Source organism: Barbatula barbatula (assembly GCF_947034865.1).
Source record: "Barbatula barbatula genome assembly, chromosome: 1".
NCBI classification, from domain to species: domain Eukaryota; kingdom Metazoa; phylum Chordata; class Actinopteri; order Cypriniformes; family Nemacheilidae; genus Barbatula; species Barbatula barbatula.
In genome coordinates this window covers 18061943-18077038 of record NC_136766.1, presented here as the reverse complement: position 1 = coordinate 18077038, position 15096 = coordinate 18061943, and the positions used below count along the sequence as shown (strand labels likewise).

Here is a 15096-nt window from a genome sequence, read left to right as displayed (position 1 = left end):
AATTGAACAGTTAACCAGTGCGTAGTGATTGGTCGAATACCGCAAGCGAGTGACGGAAATCTATCGCCTCTTACCTTATTTGGAACATCAGGTTCAATAGCATGTACGCCCTTACTTGCTTAAAAATTTGGGGAGGCCTTAGTCAAATCATGCCACAAACTAACATAGATTGGTGGGGGTGTGGTTAATCGAGGTGTTTCAGGCCGGTCTGAGTGAGCATTCGCTTTTAGATAGAATGCATAATTTGTTTCGACACTTTAATTACAATTTTACGTGTCTGATACATGCATGGACAACTTATAACACACCAAAGACACAGAAAAACACGTATTCGCTTCATATGACCCCTTTAAAGCACAATAAATTTTAATATGCTCTCTTATTCTTTTACATATTTTAACATACCAACATACTCACCATAAACATAAATTTTCTCACTCTTTGGGTTGAGGAATGAGTGAAAGATTTGGGTCACATCATTGGTGACAGCTCATCAAGTTTGTGTGTATATGTGCACACAGGCTTGTTTGTTGTCATCACCTGGTTACAACTGCATGTTAAATTAACATTACATGTTTAAGACCAGTAGAAAAATATCAGGTATAAACTGATTTGCTGACCACAAGTACAAACAGTACAAACACCTCTTTATTCAACCAAATAGCGTTAAGGGCAGATGATGAGATTATGCTTATAAGAAACCAGCCAAACTGAGTAAAGTTCAGTAGCCTGTTTCCTAAAGTGTGTCTGGAGAGGCTGATATTTTTAGCAGCTTTTTGGTTGGTCTGCAAGAGTCATGTTTCACTGCCGGTTGCTGTGCTCTTCTGAGCTTCCTCATGGTGAAAGGCCCATCATGGAGGCCATCCGGAACGCTGATCAGCTGCTTTCTGAACACGTGGACACAGCAGAAAAAAAGCTTTGCCTGGGCATTGACAGACAAGAACAAGGCTGGGTGATTTAGTGTGCTTTTAAAGTGCATTTGCAGGAGTTGCAAAATATATCTTGCTGTATGTGGTTTGATGGACAGCATTGCGTTTCATGCTGTTAGGATGATCAGTGGCCAACTAAGGTTATCTAGCCTTCTCTTTATGTTACTAGAACTTCTTCTGAAAGTTGAGAGTATTTCTGTGTTTTTCTCTGCAGGACTCTGAATCTCTGGACAGCTGTATCCAGGGCACACTCTCGGCTCTCTACCCTCCTTTCGAAGCCACTTCGGCCACCGTGCTGTGCCAGGTGTTAGACGTGGTCGAGACGACATATCGCGGGGACGGGCTACGCTACATCATTGACTTCCTGGTGCCTGCAAAACACATCCTACAAAGCATTCAACAGGATGCATGTGTAAGTGCCAATGTTTCTTTTCAGTTTAAGAAAATGAATAGACAGATGGAATGGAGTTGGGTTAATCCAGCATGAATTTTCATGTTGGTCCCTGCTGATTTAAAACAGGTTGGGTGTGGGTTTAGCTCATTGATCTATATAAATGACAGGATTGCGCATAGAATGCTAAACCAACGGCAGGAGGTGAAGCAACGGGAAGTGTTTGCTGTCAAAAGTGTGCCATTGACTAGTCAAAATAACGATCTAAAATAACTTGTTTTGCAGCATACCATGCGCACAATTTGTTTTTAATTTACATTACATTAATTTATTGTTTCTTCTTATGTTTTTTCCAAAGTTTATATTCATTTGGGGCAGAATTGTGATGTATTGAAAATGGTAGTTATAAATGTTATGAGCACATATCATGTGTCTCGTCCATCTGCTGATCTGTTATCTACGGTACTGTAATGAAGATGAACTCACTCAGAGATTTTTACTTTACATAAATTAACATTTATATGTCTCAAGACATTTGCATTGTAAGAATGTACTGGAAGACTTCAGTTAGAAAAACAAGGACTGGTGAGGTACTGTGTCATCATTAAGTAAGGGATAATGTACAGGCAGCCTTCGCGATAACAGCGTTTGGTTTAATATAATGTCATATATGTTATTAAAAGACATTGTAAAAAGTGCAGCATCCGGGTTACCATGTGTTATTAGTTTTGAGCGGTTGTTATCTGGGAATAACAAACCTGCAAATTTCTTGTCTGGCCAATCAGAATCAAGGATTCCAACGAGCCGTGTAATAATGTGATAACTCCCTATTAATTAAATAGAATGTTTAAGCATACCAGCATGGTGGCTTCAGTGTAATGATGTTATGAGCAATCCAGTCATTTATATAGCTCAGTGGTCTAGCTACATCACCAAAATAGATGTTTTGTTTGCCTACAAAATATAATGAAGCTATAAGACCAAAATAGACCTGCTGTTAAGTTAATAAGCTTGGCTGGTATGACCATACTAGCATTAAGCCACAATAATGGTTTGTGATCATGAATGCTGGTCTTTTAAACACAGAAGGCAGCGATTGGATGGATCAGTGTATTAGATACACGCAAGCTAATGAAATGTGTAGACAATGCATTCCCATGCCATTAGTAGGATGCATGAGTTACACATTTCCCATTCATTTTATTGCTCCCTCTTACTCACTACTTCATTCATTCTTTTCATTTAAGCATTCCCAACTGTATTGTCTTGGTGTGAAGTCAGGATCTCTTGTTGTGTTCTGTCATGTCCTCCTCTGAGTGTTATGTTTTGTTAGCTGAGCCCCCACTCATCTTTAGTCATCATGAGGGTATATCCAGAACACACATGCATGTTAAACAAAAGCGATGGCAAGCCTGTTGGCCTGAGTGTTTGTGTTAGCTCGTCCTCTTTCGGTTATTTTAGAAGAAGCCCCTAGAAGTTCTATCAGCGTGGCCCTCACGCACAACACACATACACATGTGCTCAACACAGCTGTCCACACACACACACGCAAGCTCTTCACGCTCGATTTTAGCTGCTGGTTCCTTAGTTAAATTTTTCAATGTGACACCCCCATATGCTATACTTGACTGAAAATGACAAAAGGACAAAAGAAAATAATGGGGCTGTGGGGGATTGGCTTGTAATGTTTAGCAAAACTTTCAGCATTTTACAAAGAATCAGTGGGACCCGATGGCTGAGACATCTGAGAGACCCCACAAATACTTTCCATCATTCCTGCTGTGCACTCTCACACAAAGGTCAGCGCAGGTGTAGAGAGAGCTGTTCTTTAGTATGCACCTGAAAGTAGGCCCCTAAACAGAACCCCTACCGGTTTATGTATATCAGTTTTTTGTTCTGTATTTGTGTGTGTGTGTCACCATGTGCATTTATGTTCTCTTGAACACTCTGGGAACAGCTGCAGGTAACTGCACCTGGGGTCAGTGGAGTATCTCCAGATCCGTCTCTTCCTCCTCTGTAGGTGGGGGCCACAACTTGGGCTGAAGGTGAATGAGGATATAGTAATGGGAAACAGAAGCTTGAACTGAGAGGTCTGTGAATAAAGTCCTTTCACCTCCCCCATACCCCGAGCACAAGGCCACACAACTCTCATTCCTCCCTCGGCCTGTTCTGACTTTCAAAGGAAATGGGTCATTTAGCCGACCGGAGTCAAACTTAGAATATTTGTTTCATCTCTGGTATATCCGAAAGCATTTTTCCTAATGTAACATAGAACAATTCAATAGTTAAGTCATTTAGGAAGCAGTAAACTATGGAGTCATTTTGGTATTTAGTGGGACTGTTCTATAGCAAAGAGAACATTAATCACTAAACTTGTTTTGTGGTGAAGTCTTTTTACTGCCAACATTATTTATTTAAATGAAATACACACATTGACTGCAGGGCTCTGAATTGAGTTACAATAAAAGGGCTTATTGTCTAAACTGTCTTGGTGACCTAAAGAAGCATCCGGATTTAACAACAAAAGAACACGTGTCCTTTTATCCCTGTCTTCTCTAATCCCCGACAATTTTATTAGCCTATTATTCACTGTGTTGCATAAATTTAAATGCATACCAAAACATCCTAGAAGTGACCGAATGTTCACATAATATCTATTATGCAAATGATGCAGGCTTAATTGCATTAGTTTAGCTCAAATGTTCTTGAATAGTGCTTTTCACAGTGCATTCACAGTATTCACCGAAGAGCTGTTAGATACGTTGTGCACACAAACAGTCTTCTACAACCAAAATATGCAGAAATCTGTCGGCGCTGAGAGAACCAAATAAGTGACACACCCTCAAGTCAAGGGAACATCTTTTCTAGATTTATTATTTTACAAACAGAGGCTTTTATTCAGCTATGCATCCTTGAAAAATGATATGTAGAGTTTTATCAAAAGAACAGAGTTTTTTTATCAGAATAGAAAGTACTGGCGCTCAGAAGACAAAGACAAAACATGTCTGAAGATCATAATACAAAAATAACATTCGGAACTCCGATCATAAAAGCCATGTAAGCATTAATATTTAACATTGGCCACTTTAATGATTTAACGCTCTTAGGATAACACCTTAATGAGTATAGTTATCATTACAAAAGAGTGTAGGATAATTATAGGGGTGACCCCAAATAGTCAAAGATTTTATGCTTCCATAGGTGAACCCTGATTAGACTACCAATCTCATCTTTGAAGAGGTGTTATGCAATGGCAATCATGCCATTTTGTTTATATGGGCAGTTGCGTAGCAGACGGGCCACCAACATTTTTATTTATGATGTAAAGAAATGGGACATTTTAAGGGTTGGATGCCGAAACCCCAGCGCAGGGTCGCATGACTCGTCTCTCCGGGTCTTCTGTGCTGTGACACCGGTAAAGAGAAGCAGCACATTCCTCACGCACCCGCTGATGATTCGAAAATGAATGTGTTTCCAAACATTTGTCACTTACTAAATGTTTGGGCATATAAATGTGAATTAACACTTTGTCTGTAAATTCACGTAGTTCTTTACTTAGACTGAATTTTTTCGCTGCATGATACAAAAAATAATAATAAAGTAATATAACCTAAATCAAGGCATATAGCAAGCACTGTGCAGACCTTCTGAACTTGTCATTCTCTGCACTGAAAGCAAGCGTACACGTGTCAGGTAGATGGAGAAAGAATGCCCAGAAAAAAAGGTGAAAGGGACTTTTTGACTGTTTAAATGTAAGATGCTTTAATGCATTCCTCATTTACATGCGGTAAATAAATAAACTTTATTGGTAAATGCTAGGTATTCTTGTTTGTAAAAAATAATTCCTTATTTTCATTATCTTTGAAAATAGCTAGGAGGCGAGATCTTCTAGTATTGTATGGCACAGCATTAACTTGAATATTTATTGTGGCTTGTGTTTTGAATATATGTTCAACTGCATTTCAAACATTTTGCCTAAACACATTTATGTTGCACATTGTGATTTGAATCTGGCATATTTTATTGATTGTTTTTATTTATTATAAAGGTACATTGTTCTAGACAAATTCTGTAAATTAATATTTGATTGTTTTTTTTGGTGCATCAATGGTGCGCTGTACCCTTGTTAACCACCTGTATCAATTGACTATATAACAATATGACAATTCTGATTCGCTATGTGCTAATCCTTAGTCGAGGTCACCCCTAGATTATAATCAGTCCACTTGACATTCTCTATCCCGAACTCGGGGTACACTTTCCAAACAAAGTCATTGTCCCACACTCTTAATGGCTCACGCAGACCAAACGTCCACCCCGGCCCCATTTTCTCTTTTTCATGTTCTTTAATTTTCTTTTCCTCTCTAACAGACAGGGGGTGGCAAATGATCCACCTCACCCTATTCTCACATCATATAATCATCATGCGTATGATTTTCCAGTCTCATCTATGGATCAGTGCGATAACCCATCATATGAAAGACATTCATACTTCAATGAATAAAAATCTGTGCAGGTGTGTGATGTTGTATCCACAAAGAACAGAAACTCAGGCCTCATTTTTGGAGCTTGATGTTGTCTGCGCAGTCGGGATAGCCTTCACTATGCTGGCGTGAATGCGAGGTTTAAGGTCTTTCAGAACACCCGTCCGGGTTACAGCAATGACAGTGGCAGGACCCATGTACTTTGATTCTCTGACTTTCACCGCCTTCAGGCTCCGTATCAGGACCTGCTGATTTGGCCCAAAGTTATAAATTGGTTTATTCGTTGAAAGAGGAAGAGTTAGTGACACATCTCCATGAACAGAATTGAATTAATCAACCAAGGCAGCCACGTGATCTGCCACAATGACCTCCATGTCTCCTGCAGGGGAAGCACATGCGTGCAGCCTTTGACCCAGAGGGTCAGGAGAAGACTATCCATCAACTTTACATTTCAATTGTTGACAGCTTAGTGGTTGAGGAAGGATTCATTCTTATCTCAGATAATACAGCGAGCAGCACAGCTACCCGACATTCCATATTTATTCATATTTTAAGATTACATTATTTTAATGACCATTTATGCATTTTCTTTAGCACAGTAGACACTTGATTGAGAAAATTGATTAATCTATGTGTTTCATATATGTCCTTTGTAAATGCTTACTATCTACAGTATATCTGTTAGATTAGCAACATTGTGTTAAATGTTTGAACATTCTTGCGTGCATTATATACCTTTTACTGTGGCATCTTTGGCCACTTTTACCACACGCTATAGATCCCGTTTGCGCCGACGTCAAGATTACGTCACAGCATTAGCTGGATGCACAACAAAGGGAGAACTTGAGACGGCCAATAAAAAACAGCACAGATTCGGCTGCACAAGGAGTTTAAAATATCGTCCTGTGTAGTTCTATTCTCAGTGCATATTTTGTCATAAGGCCCTGAAAGTTGCAGAGGCAAGTTTATTGTAGATTACAAAGATTGACTGTCTTTGATGGAGGATCCAGAAATAAGCAGATTGTTTGCTTATTGGAGGAGGCATGTCTCAGGTGGCAGTACAGTGTCAGCAGCCAGTGAGAACACTTACCCTGGAAGACGTGACCACAAAGAACAGTGTCGTTTAATCCCCTATTGAGCAAGTCTGATGTGACGGTAGCAGGGAAACAAATCTATAAGATTGAAGTTTATCAAGACTGAAACCACTCTAAGACAAGCAGGTTTAAACAAATTCAAGCAGTAATAAAAGGCAAAAAACATGGTGTGTGTTGGACATGTGAAATATTCTGCAAGGTTAAACACTAGCTCCATGTGCTATGCAAAAAACATATCTGGGAGTATTAGTTGAAGATAATGGTTTGCCACACTTAGACATTTTTTCTTAAATTTTCCCATACTTTCCATTTTATCTGATCTTACTGCTTATTATGAGGGCCTGATCAAATAATAATCCTGCCACTATCTTAATTTTTTACTTTTCAGTGTGTCAAAACGTGGAATGTTTTTATTTATTTAAGGCATATAGATGGTTTCATCGGACGCATACGCTTGGCCCGTAGGTAACTTGCACTTTGTAATATTAGAATTAATTTGATATTTAATTTGAATTAATATCAATTTATATCAATATTTTATTGTATATTAATTGTATTTAAATTGAATTAAAACTGATTAACAGTTATTGAATCTTTGCTGATGTCTACCTAAAGTTAAGTTTGGCCCACACAATGTTTGTTTTATATAACTGGCTCCTGTACAGTTCTTGTAGATTACAGTATTTCTGATAACAGAAAAAAAGAAATAACAATTAAATTACATTAGCTAGCAAGTTAGAAGTGTGTATCTATTATTTTGAGTTACAAAATAATACAATAAAATTCAACAAATTTTTTATTTAATAACTATTTTAAACTATTAAAAAAATGTAATACTACAATAAAATATTAAAATGAATATATATTGATACAAATATAAATATGTTTATTATTAACTACTAGCAAGACAAACATAGACTGGAAGTTAACTTCAGGCCAGGCGCGTGCATCCGATGAAATCTCTATAGATGAGCAATGATAGATTCCCAGACTGATAAATTCTCTCTATTCTCTTTACAGTTTCCATATTGTGGTTTCCTGTTTCGCCACGAAGGTTGGCCACTGTGTGTTCACGAGAAGATCATAATCCAGCTTTCCTCTTTGGACTGGCGTGTGTTACGGCCCAGTGACTTCTACTTGCAAGTGACACCTTCACCTAGAAGCCCCCCTCGTATTACAGTGAAGTGTTTGGCAGTCAGCGGGCAGCATGTTGAGGAGTTGCACGTGCCGAAGCTAGCACACAGTTCTCTATTCACTATGGACTGGCTGGACTCCATCAATCAGGAAAGGAGTGCGGTCAGAAGAACCGCCCTTGAACACTGTCTTTTATCAGCAGATAATGACATATTTAGGGTACCATGGGAGGATATTGTTCACCCAGAATTTATCAGCAGACCCCCCAAAGTTTTGGACCAAGGAGCAAGTATGGCGGTGGTCAAAGAGCAAGGAGACAGAGAGAGGAGGAACTTTGCCGGAGATCTGGAGGACAACCCTGTTGACATGGAATGTAGTATTTTTATTGACACTTCCACAGACCAATCAGGGGGGATGGATTGTCAAAACAAGGATGTTAAGCTCCTCCCTGCTCTTGATGAGATCAATAAAGATAACAGTGGGCGGAGCTCCAGCTGCACAGCGGAGGATTCTGAAGGCGAGTACGTGGAGCTAGCCGATATCTCCTTACCGCGCTTTTCCCCACAGAAAGGGTCTCTCACTCAAGCCATTAGCATGAACTACAGAAATCTACATAAACCACAGACTGCCGGGGGCTCCACTAATGCTAAAGCTCAACTAGCAGAGAGTCTCCTGAAGAACGGACCGTGCTCGCAAAGCATGGTGTGTGCCATGTTAATTGAAGAAAATCTGAATGACACCTACAAACCTGTGATCTTAACCCCCACCGTGCCTGCTGTGGTAGAGAGTGCGCATCAGCAAGTGGAAGGGCCTGAGCCCACCTGTGATACAGGTACAGCCCCCTGTGACTGTGTGTTTAAGCATGCGCCTGACAAAGAGTTTTTCGTTCAGCACTCAAACTGTGATTCAGCTCTACTTTTAGATATCCCAGCATGCAACACATCACAATTGGACAGCATGTTACAGGTAGATGACAAACCAGTCAGCACATCACAAGCAGACAGCAAAACAGTTAACACATCGCAACCAGACAATGAGCCAGTCAAGGCTTCACGTCAAGACAAATCAGCTTTCGTATTAGACAAGAAGCTAGTTAGCACTTCAATATCGGACTGCAATACAGTCGACACAACACAACCAGAATGCCATTTATTTAGTGCATCCCAAACAGACAGCACACTGGTCCATGTGGCACATCCAGACAGCAAAGTAGTTAACACATTACAACCAGAAAAGGAAGTGTTAACCAACACTAAAGAAAGTGAAAACTCAAAACAAGCTATTGTTGAATCCTCCATGTCCAATTCAGCTGAAGAACCAAACATCCGTTCTGAATCTGAGCAGATGAGAGGTGACAGTGATTTGGGAAGCTGTTATGACCAGCAGAACAAGTCATTGTCTATTTCTGAGTCCAGCCAATTTCAGATACACTCACACATCCCTACAATACCTGAACAGGACCATGTACTTCCTGTAGTCCAATCAGTCACTACTACAGTAAATAAGTGCCATGAGACATGTAGTGATGCTAGCTATAACACTGATGGTAACGCCAGTGCTGTGGAAGAAGGCTGGCCTGTTTTAGCTGCTCTACAAAGCAAACAGGTAGCCTTGGCCCCTGTCACCCCAGCGCCTGGGGAGGATCTGGTTACGACATTTTCACAAGCTCCGGTTAGGACAGAGCCCTGTGAAGACAGAACAAAGACAGAGGAAGCAATCCCGGAGGTAGACGGTTGCCAGACAAAAGCAGAACATGTAGAAACGGAAGACGTGGAAAAGCCACCTAGCGAGGAGGCAGAACAGGTGGAACTGAAAAGCAATGTAACAGAAGGAAAGACAGAGAGATATATAGTAACCATTAGTACGACTGAGGAAGTTGAGACGGCTCAAACCGGTCTGGTAGATTCCACACCCAAATTTCACTCCACAACAACAAACGTTCAAGTTCACGTGGAGGGCAGTTCCTCTGTAGGGACAGATATGGAGAAACCAAGTGATATCGAAATTATATCAGAGGGCAGTGTTATGAGATGTCCTGTGGTTATGGGTGAGCAGAGGGCCGAAAATAGAGTTGAGCCAGCATGCTCTCAAGTCTCTGATCCAGCCTCAGAGGTGCCAAACACAAACGGACACATGCACCCAGAGCAAATAGACACACACGCTCATGACACAATTGGCATGGGAGAAGAAACAACCACTGCAGGAGGGTTAAAAAGAGAGGAGGAGAGAAAGGGAGAGAAGGATGTGAGGAGAGATGATGAGAGTCAAGAGGATGGCTCTTCAGCAGAGCATCAACAGCAGACTGACATGGAGTCCCATTGCCATCAGCAAAAAGAGCAAGGTAGCGTCATCTTCACCAAAATCAATCTCTGTCTCACCTTTACTTTGTTCATATGCTTCTTTCTTCTGGGAATTTATTTTTATTAGTTCCCTTCCTGATTCAGTTCCTCTAAACTGCCTCTGTTGCATCTAGAGACTCCATCCTCTCCATAAGCTCATGAAGAAGAGCCCACTTCTCTCACCCCTCTCTTCCTGATTCACTTAATTTCATATACCTTTTCACCATCTCATTCTTCAATTATTTCCCGCTTTCATGTTTCGTTCCTCCTCACTTTTGTAATGAAAGTGTTTAATGCGTGAGTTGCACTTTAAAAACCGTCTCAGTAGGCACTCTTCATCTATTGCCATGTCCACCTAGTACATACACAAGGCAGCTGTGATGTAGTGAATGTAAAGGTTTCTTCAGTCGCAGACTTCTTACAGGTTGCAAATTGCTCTAAAATGGCCCATGCCACGACCTGCGATGGCTGCTTTTCTCTTCAGGAGAAAGAGGTCATATACCGGTCTGTAGACAGTTTGTTTTCAAATTTAGACACACACATTCATTTCCAAGATAGACAGGGTTTTAGATGCGAGCTGTAAAAGGAGACGGCAGAGAAGCCGGGGTTATGTGAAGGATTTCTACTTTGTGTGCTTTGCCAATGCAATATTGCTTGAATTGAGAATAAACTCTGTTTCTAGATGCTCAGTGCCGAGAGTATGTTTAAGATGTATGCAGTCTGAGGGAGTTTTGTATGATCTGGAACTACCTGACTGCACACTAGTGTATCTGCAGGTAGGGAGAACACATTTTTTTTAGTATGGTATGGCATTATAAATATCTGCTCAGGTTGTTATTAGAATCCCTCTTTCTCATCATCTTGAACATTTTGGTTGTGCCGGTTGTTCTCACCTGGCTCAGGTGTGAAGTGATATATGAAATAAGGTGAGGTGTGTGGGCTTGAACACAATCCCTGCTGTGGTACCTCAGAAAATGTAGGGGGATTTTTGGTGGTTATGGATGAAGTGTTTAAGTAACAGAGAACGGGTGGGGGTTGTATTGCAGACAGAATCAGTGACAGTGTGTTTGTTGTGGTAGTCTGACTATGATAGATCTTATTCTTTCTCTCTCTTAGTGGGTGGTTCAAAAACCCAAAACACTGTTTGTGTTTCAGTATTAAGTCAGTGCTAATACCGTTAGTACTGAAATGCACACAAAATTTATTGTATGTTTTGTTCGTTTATTTTTTTCAACATCCATCCATTTAGTTTTTTTAGGTGTCAGGTTTGTGTACTGCTAGGCACACTTTCAGCTGAATAAGTTAAAGTCTAAACTCTTACTTTAGGCTACAAATTGGAAATGAAATATTTAGTGTCAGCAGTTTGAAACGTAGGACTTGAGTATGATTTGTTCTGAAAGGCAAATCACCTTTTTTCACAATGTTGTTAAAGGAACAGTTCGCCTTCATCTTTTACTCACCCTTAAGTTGTTCCAGATCTTTATACATTTCTGATGAACACAGAGAAAGATATTTGGAAGAATGCATTTAACCAAACAGTTCTTGGCCACCATTGACTACCATAGTAGGAAAATTAGCTTTGTACATTTCTTCTTCTTTTTAAAGATCTGTTGAACGCAAAAGAAGATATTTTGAAGAATGTAGGAAGGCAAACAGTTTTGGTAGTTATTGGTGCCCAAGAACTGTTTGGTTACAAGCATTTGTCCAAATATCTTTCTCTGTGTTTATCAGAACAGACATTTATACAGATTGGTACAACCCGAGGGTGAGAAAATTATTTTTGGTTGAACTGTCCCTTTAAGCAGTACAAAACCTCTTAAGCATGAAAAGCAGCATAGACTTAATGAGAATTCGGGCTGTGAGAGAGCTGATGAGGTAGGCAGATGGAACACGCATGTATATAAAGATAGAGGACCTAGGTGCTATAAGTAACTATTCCTCCAGGGAACCATATATGACTTGTGGACACTTGGCCAGAGTCTTGTGTTTACGTATGTGTGTCATCTTAAAAACCGACACACGTGCAGTATATGCTGTACAGTACACATTCATAGGAAGGCACCTTTTATGACAATACACATGTCTGTGTTTAAGAGACGTCCCAAATGACGTTCTGGCTCCACGTCAGAAAGGAAATGAAAATCAGATAGAAAAGAGAAGAAATGCAAAAAGAATCAAGTCAGAGTTGATAGCCCGTGGGCTTTTCCAGGCCGCACTCCAGACGTGTGGTGAGCGAGTGTGAAGCCAAAAACCCTCTCCACTCTGCCCTGTCTGGGGCAGCACTCAGGCCCTCAGGGTTTCTTATGCTTGACTTCCCCTTTTGTGTGAGCAATCTCTGACAAGGAGCACATTGGATGGGTGAGGAAAGCGAGAGCTTGCGGGGGAGTATGGGGTATATGGAGAAAGTTTAATAAAGACTTATTTCTCAGATTTACCGTAGCTTCTACCTAACTGTAGAATAACATTCCACTGTTTAGATTCCTCAGAGCCTCACGTCTGCTGTTTCAGCCCAAATCCCTTCTGAAATATAGCAGTCTTGTGCAGATTTTGCTTTAGAACATTGTATTCTTGTTTTCCTTGTCTTTGTGTAAGCTGTTTTACGAGTCCTGCGCTACATGGAATTCCCAGGGCTGCAAATCATGTTTTTGATCTCAGTATCAATTTTCTTCAACAGTAGCGGCAGTGCACTGGAGCAAAGCTTTAGTTTTATGACTCTCGGAAGCAGATCGCTACTTATCTCTGAGCCATGTCAGGCTGTTAGGTATATGAGGCACAGATCCATGCCTCCCTATGGTTCGATGCACAGCATGATACCTGGAATGCTTTGAAATTGGCTGACAGTGTGTGTTTGAGAGAGATGTTGAGGCCAAGCCACGTGCTGGTACAGATTGGGCAAATGCTTACACTTTATGCTTTGTTGGAGGTCTTCTTTACTTTGGTGCTTGTTAGTTGAGGACTTAAGATTTATGGATCCAATGGAATAAGACCGATAGTCTGAACAGTTTTTTATTTGTAATTTTATATGATGTCTTGAGCCAAATAAAATGATCACTTTTTTGTGTGTGTGAGCAGTCAAAGTTCACCACAAACTAACTCACATTGATTAAATCTACATTATCTGTGCTCATACAGAGGAGTAGAAAGATGTGTTGATGCCAAATTAGATGGAAAATAGTTAACTTGTATTTTTTGTATTTATATTTAGGCGTTTGTTTGTGTGTGTGACCCAACTAATCTTCATGTTTCAGCTTGCAGTGAGACAGTAAGCGAAAGCAATTGCAACCTGTCTGATACTCCTTTGTCAGCTAAGAGCCAGAGTGAAGATCCTTCTGCAGCTCCTTTACCACTGCCAGCCATCTCCCAGAAAACCCAATCTGCTTTGAGCAAGACCCATGACATCAATCCTGAGGTCCTGAACTCGGGAGTGCTCTGCCTGCCTGGTGAGGAACTGATTCAAGGACTTACATAGACAAACGTTACTGCGCATGCATGCATTTGTGGGCTGTAGTTAACTTCCGTACACATTCTCAAACAATAGAGTACCTGTAGATTATTTCTGATAATAATCAAAAGAAACTGATAAGAACCGTTACCTGGCTTAATTTATCTCTCCAATATTTTGAATTTAGACTGCTATGCCAAGCTCAACCGCTAGATTTAATTGTACCATACGGTTTCTTTAAATGCGACCAAACTACAGGACCCATTCAACAGTTTGTTTATTTAATAAAATGAACAAAACAAAAATGGTTTAGTTAATACAATTATTATACAATAAAATAATAATTCAAATGAATATTAACATAAATGAAATAAAATATAAACACGAACCGGAAGTTAACTGCGTGTCAGGCGCGCATGTACGATTAATTGCTCTATAGTTAAATATAGGTTTGAGTTCATATGGTCCAAATGTCTTCCTCTTTTTTTCTTAATCATAGGAACAAGAGATAAATCAGGCCATGCACTTGTGACAGTGACGATGAGGAATACTATCTGGTTAAATCCAAGCTGCAACAGTGGAGAGCTGGTGCGGATCATGGTCTACTTCTACACTACACTCAGGTGAACTACTTTTAAGCTGTCACAAATCTAGATGGAAACAAGAGACCTTTGATTTATTAGGTAACAGATATTTGCTGTTTTGAAATTTGGAAAACAACATTTTCCATAAGTGTTTTTATCTGACTTTCATTGTGTGTTACAGAAAAGAAGTCAGTGTCTTGGGTTTGACTGTGTTGGTGGATGCCCGCAGGTGTTCTCCAGTACCTGCACTCTTTAAAGCCTTCAACATCCTCCAGGTGAGAACGCCTTAACTGTATATGATGTGTTAAATAAGGGATATGCACAGACACACCTTGGTTCATATCCTCCAGTGAACACGCCACTCATGTCCTCAAGGCATTTCCTCTTTAATATTTGCTTGAAAACTGTGTGGAATGCACACATGTCATAAATTTAAACATTTTACCTCGACTTCTAATCCTACATCTGCTACTGAGGAATTCAGCAGCCAGCAAACTAAACTGCAAGAAGAGTTTCTATCAACAAAATCACAATTATTATTGGCTAAACCTTGACAGACCTGCTCCCTTCAGGCTCTAGTCTAACATATGAGAGTCATGGATGAGGTAAGAAAAAAGAATCACTAAAATACAAATACATTAATAAATAAATTAGGAATTAATAAAAATTATTGTTTATGTAATAATTTTTATTGTATAT

The 15096-nt window shown here is 40.0% G+C and overlaps 1 protein-coding gene across 1 annotated transcript in view; it reads left to right on the top strand.

Moving 5' to 3' along the window:
- Positions 1 to 796: 796 nt before the first annotated feature.
- plekhg4 (pleckstrin homology domain containing, family G (with RhoGef domain) member 4) overlaps positions 797 to 15096 on the top strand; it is a gene marked incomplete at its 5' end in the record, with an annotated part of 47689 nt that continues 33389 nt past the window's right edge. The window contains 6 exons of the mRNA XM_079469185.1: positions 797 to 952; positions 1144 to 1341; positions 7919 to 10373; positions 13677 to 13811; positions 14313 to 14436; positions 14579 to 14672. Of these exons, the coding sequence (XP_079325311.1) occupies positions 797 to 952; positions 1144 to 1341; positions 7919 to 10373; positions 13677 to 13811; positions 14313 to 14436; positions 14579 to 14672 (3162 nt within the window). The remainder of the gene's footprint in view (positions 953 to 1143; positions 1342 to 7918; positions 10374 to 13676; positions 13812 to 14312; positions 14437 to 14578; positions 14673 to 15096) is intronic.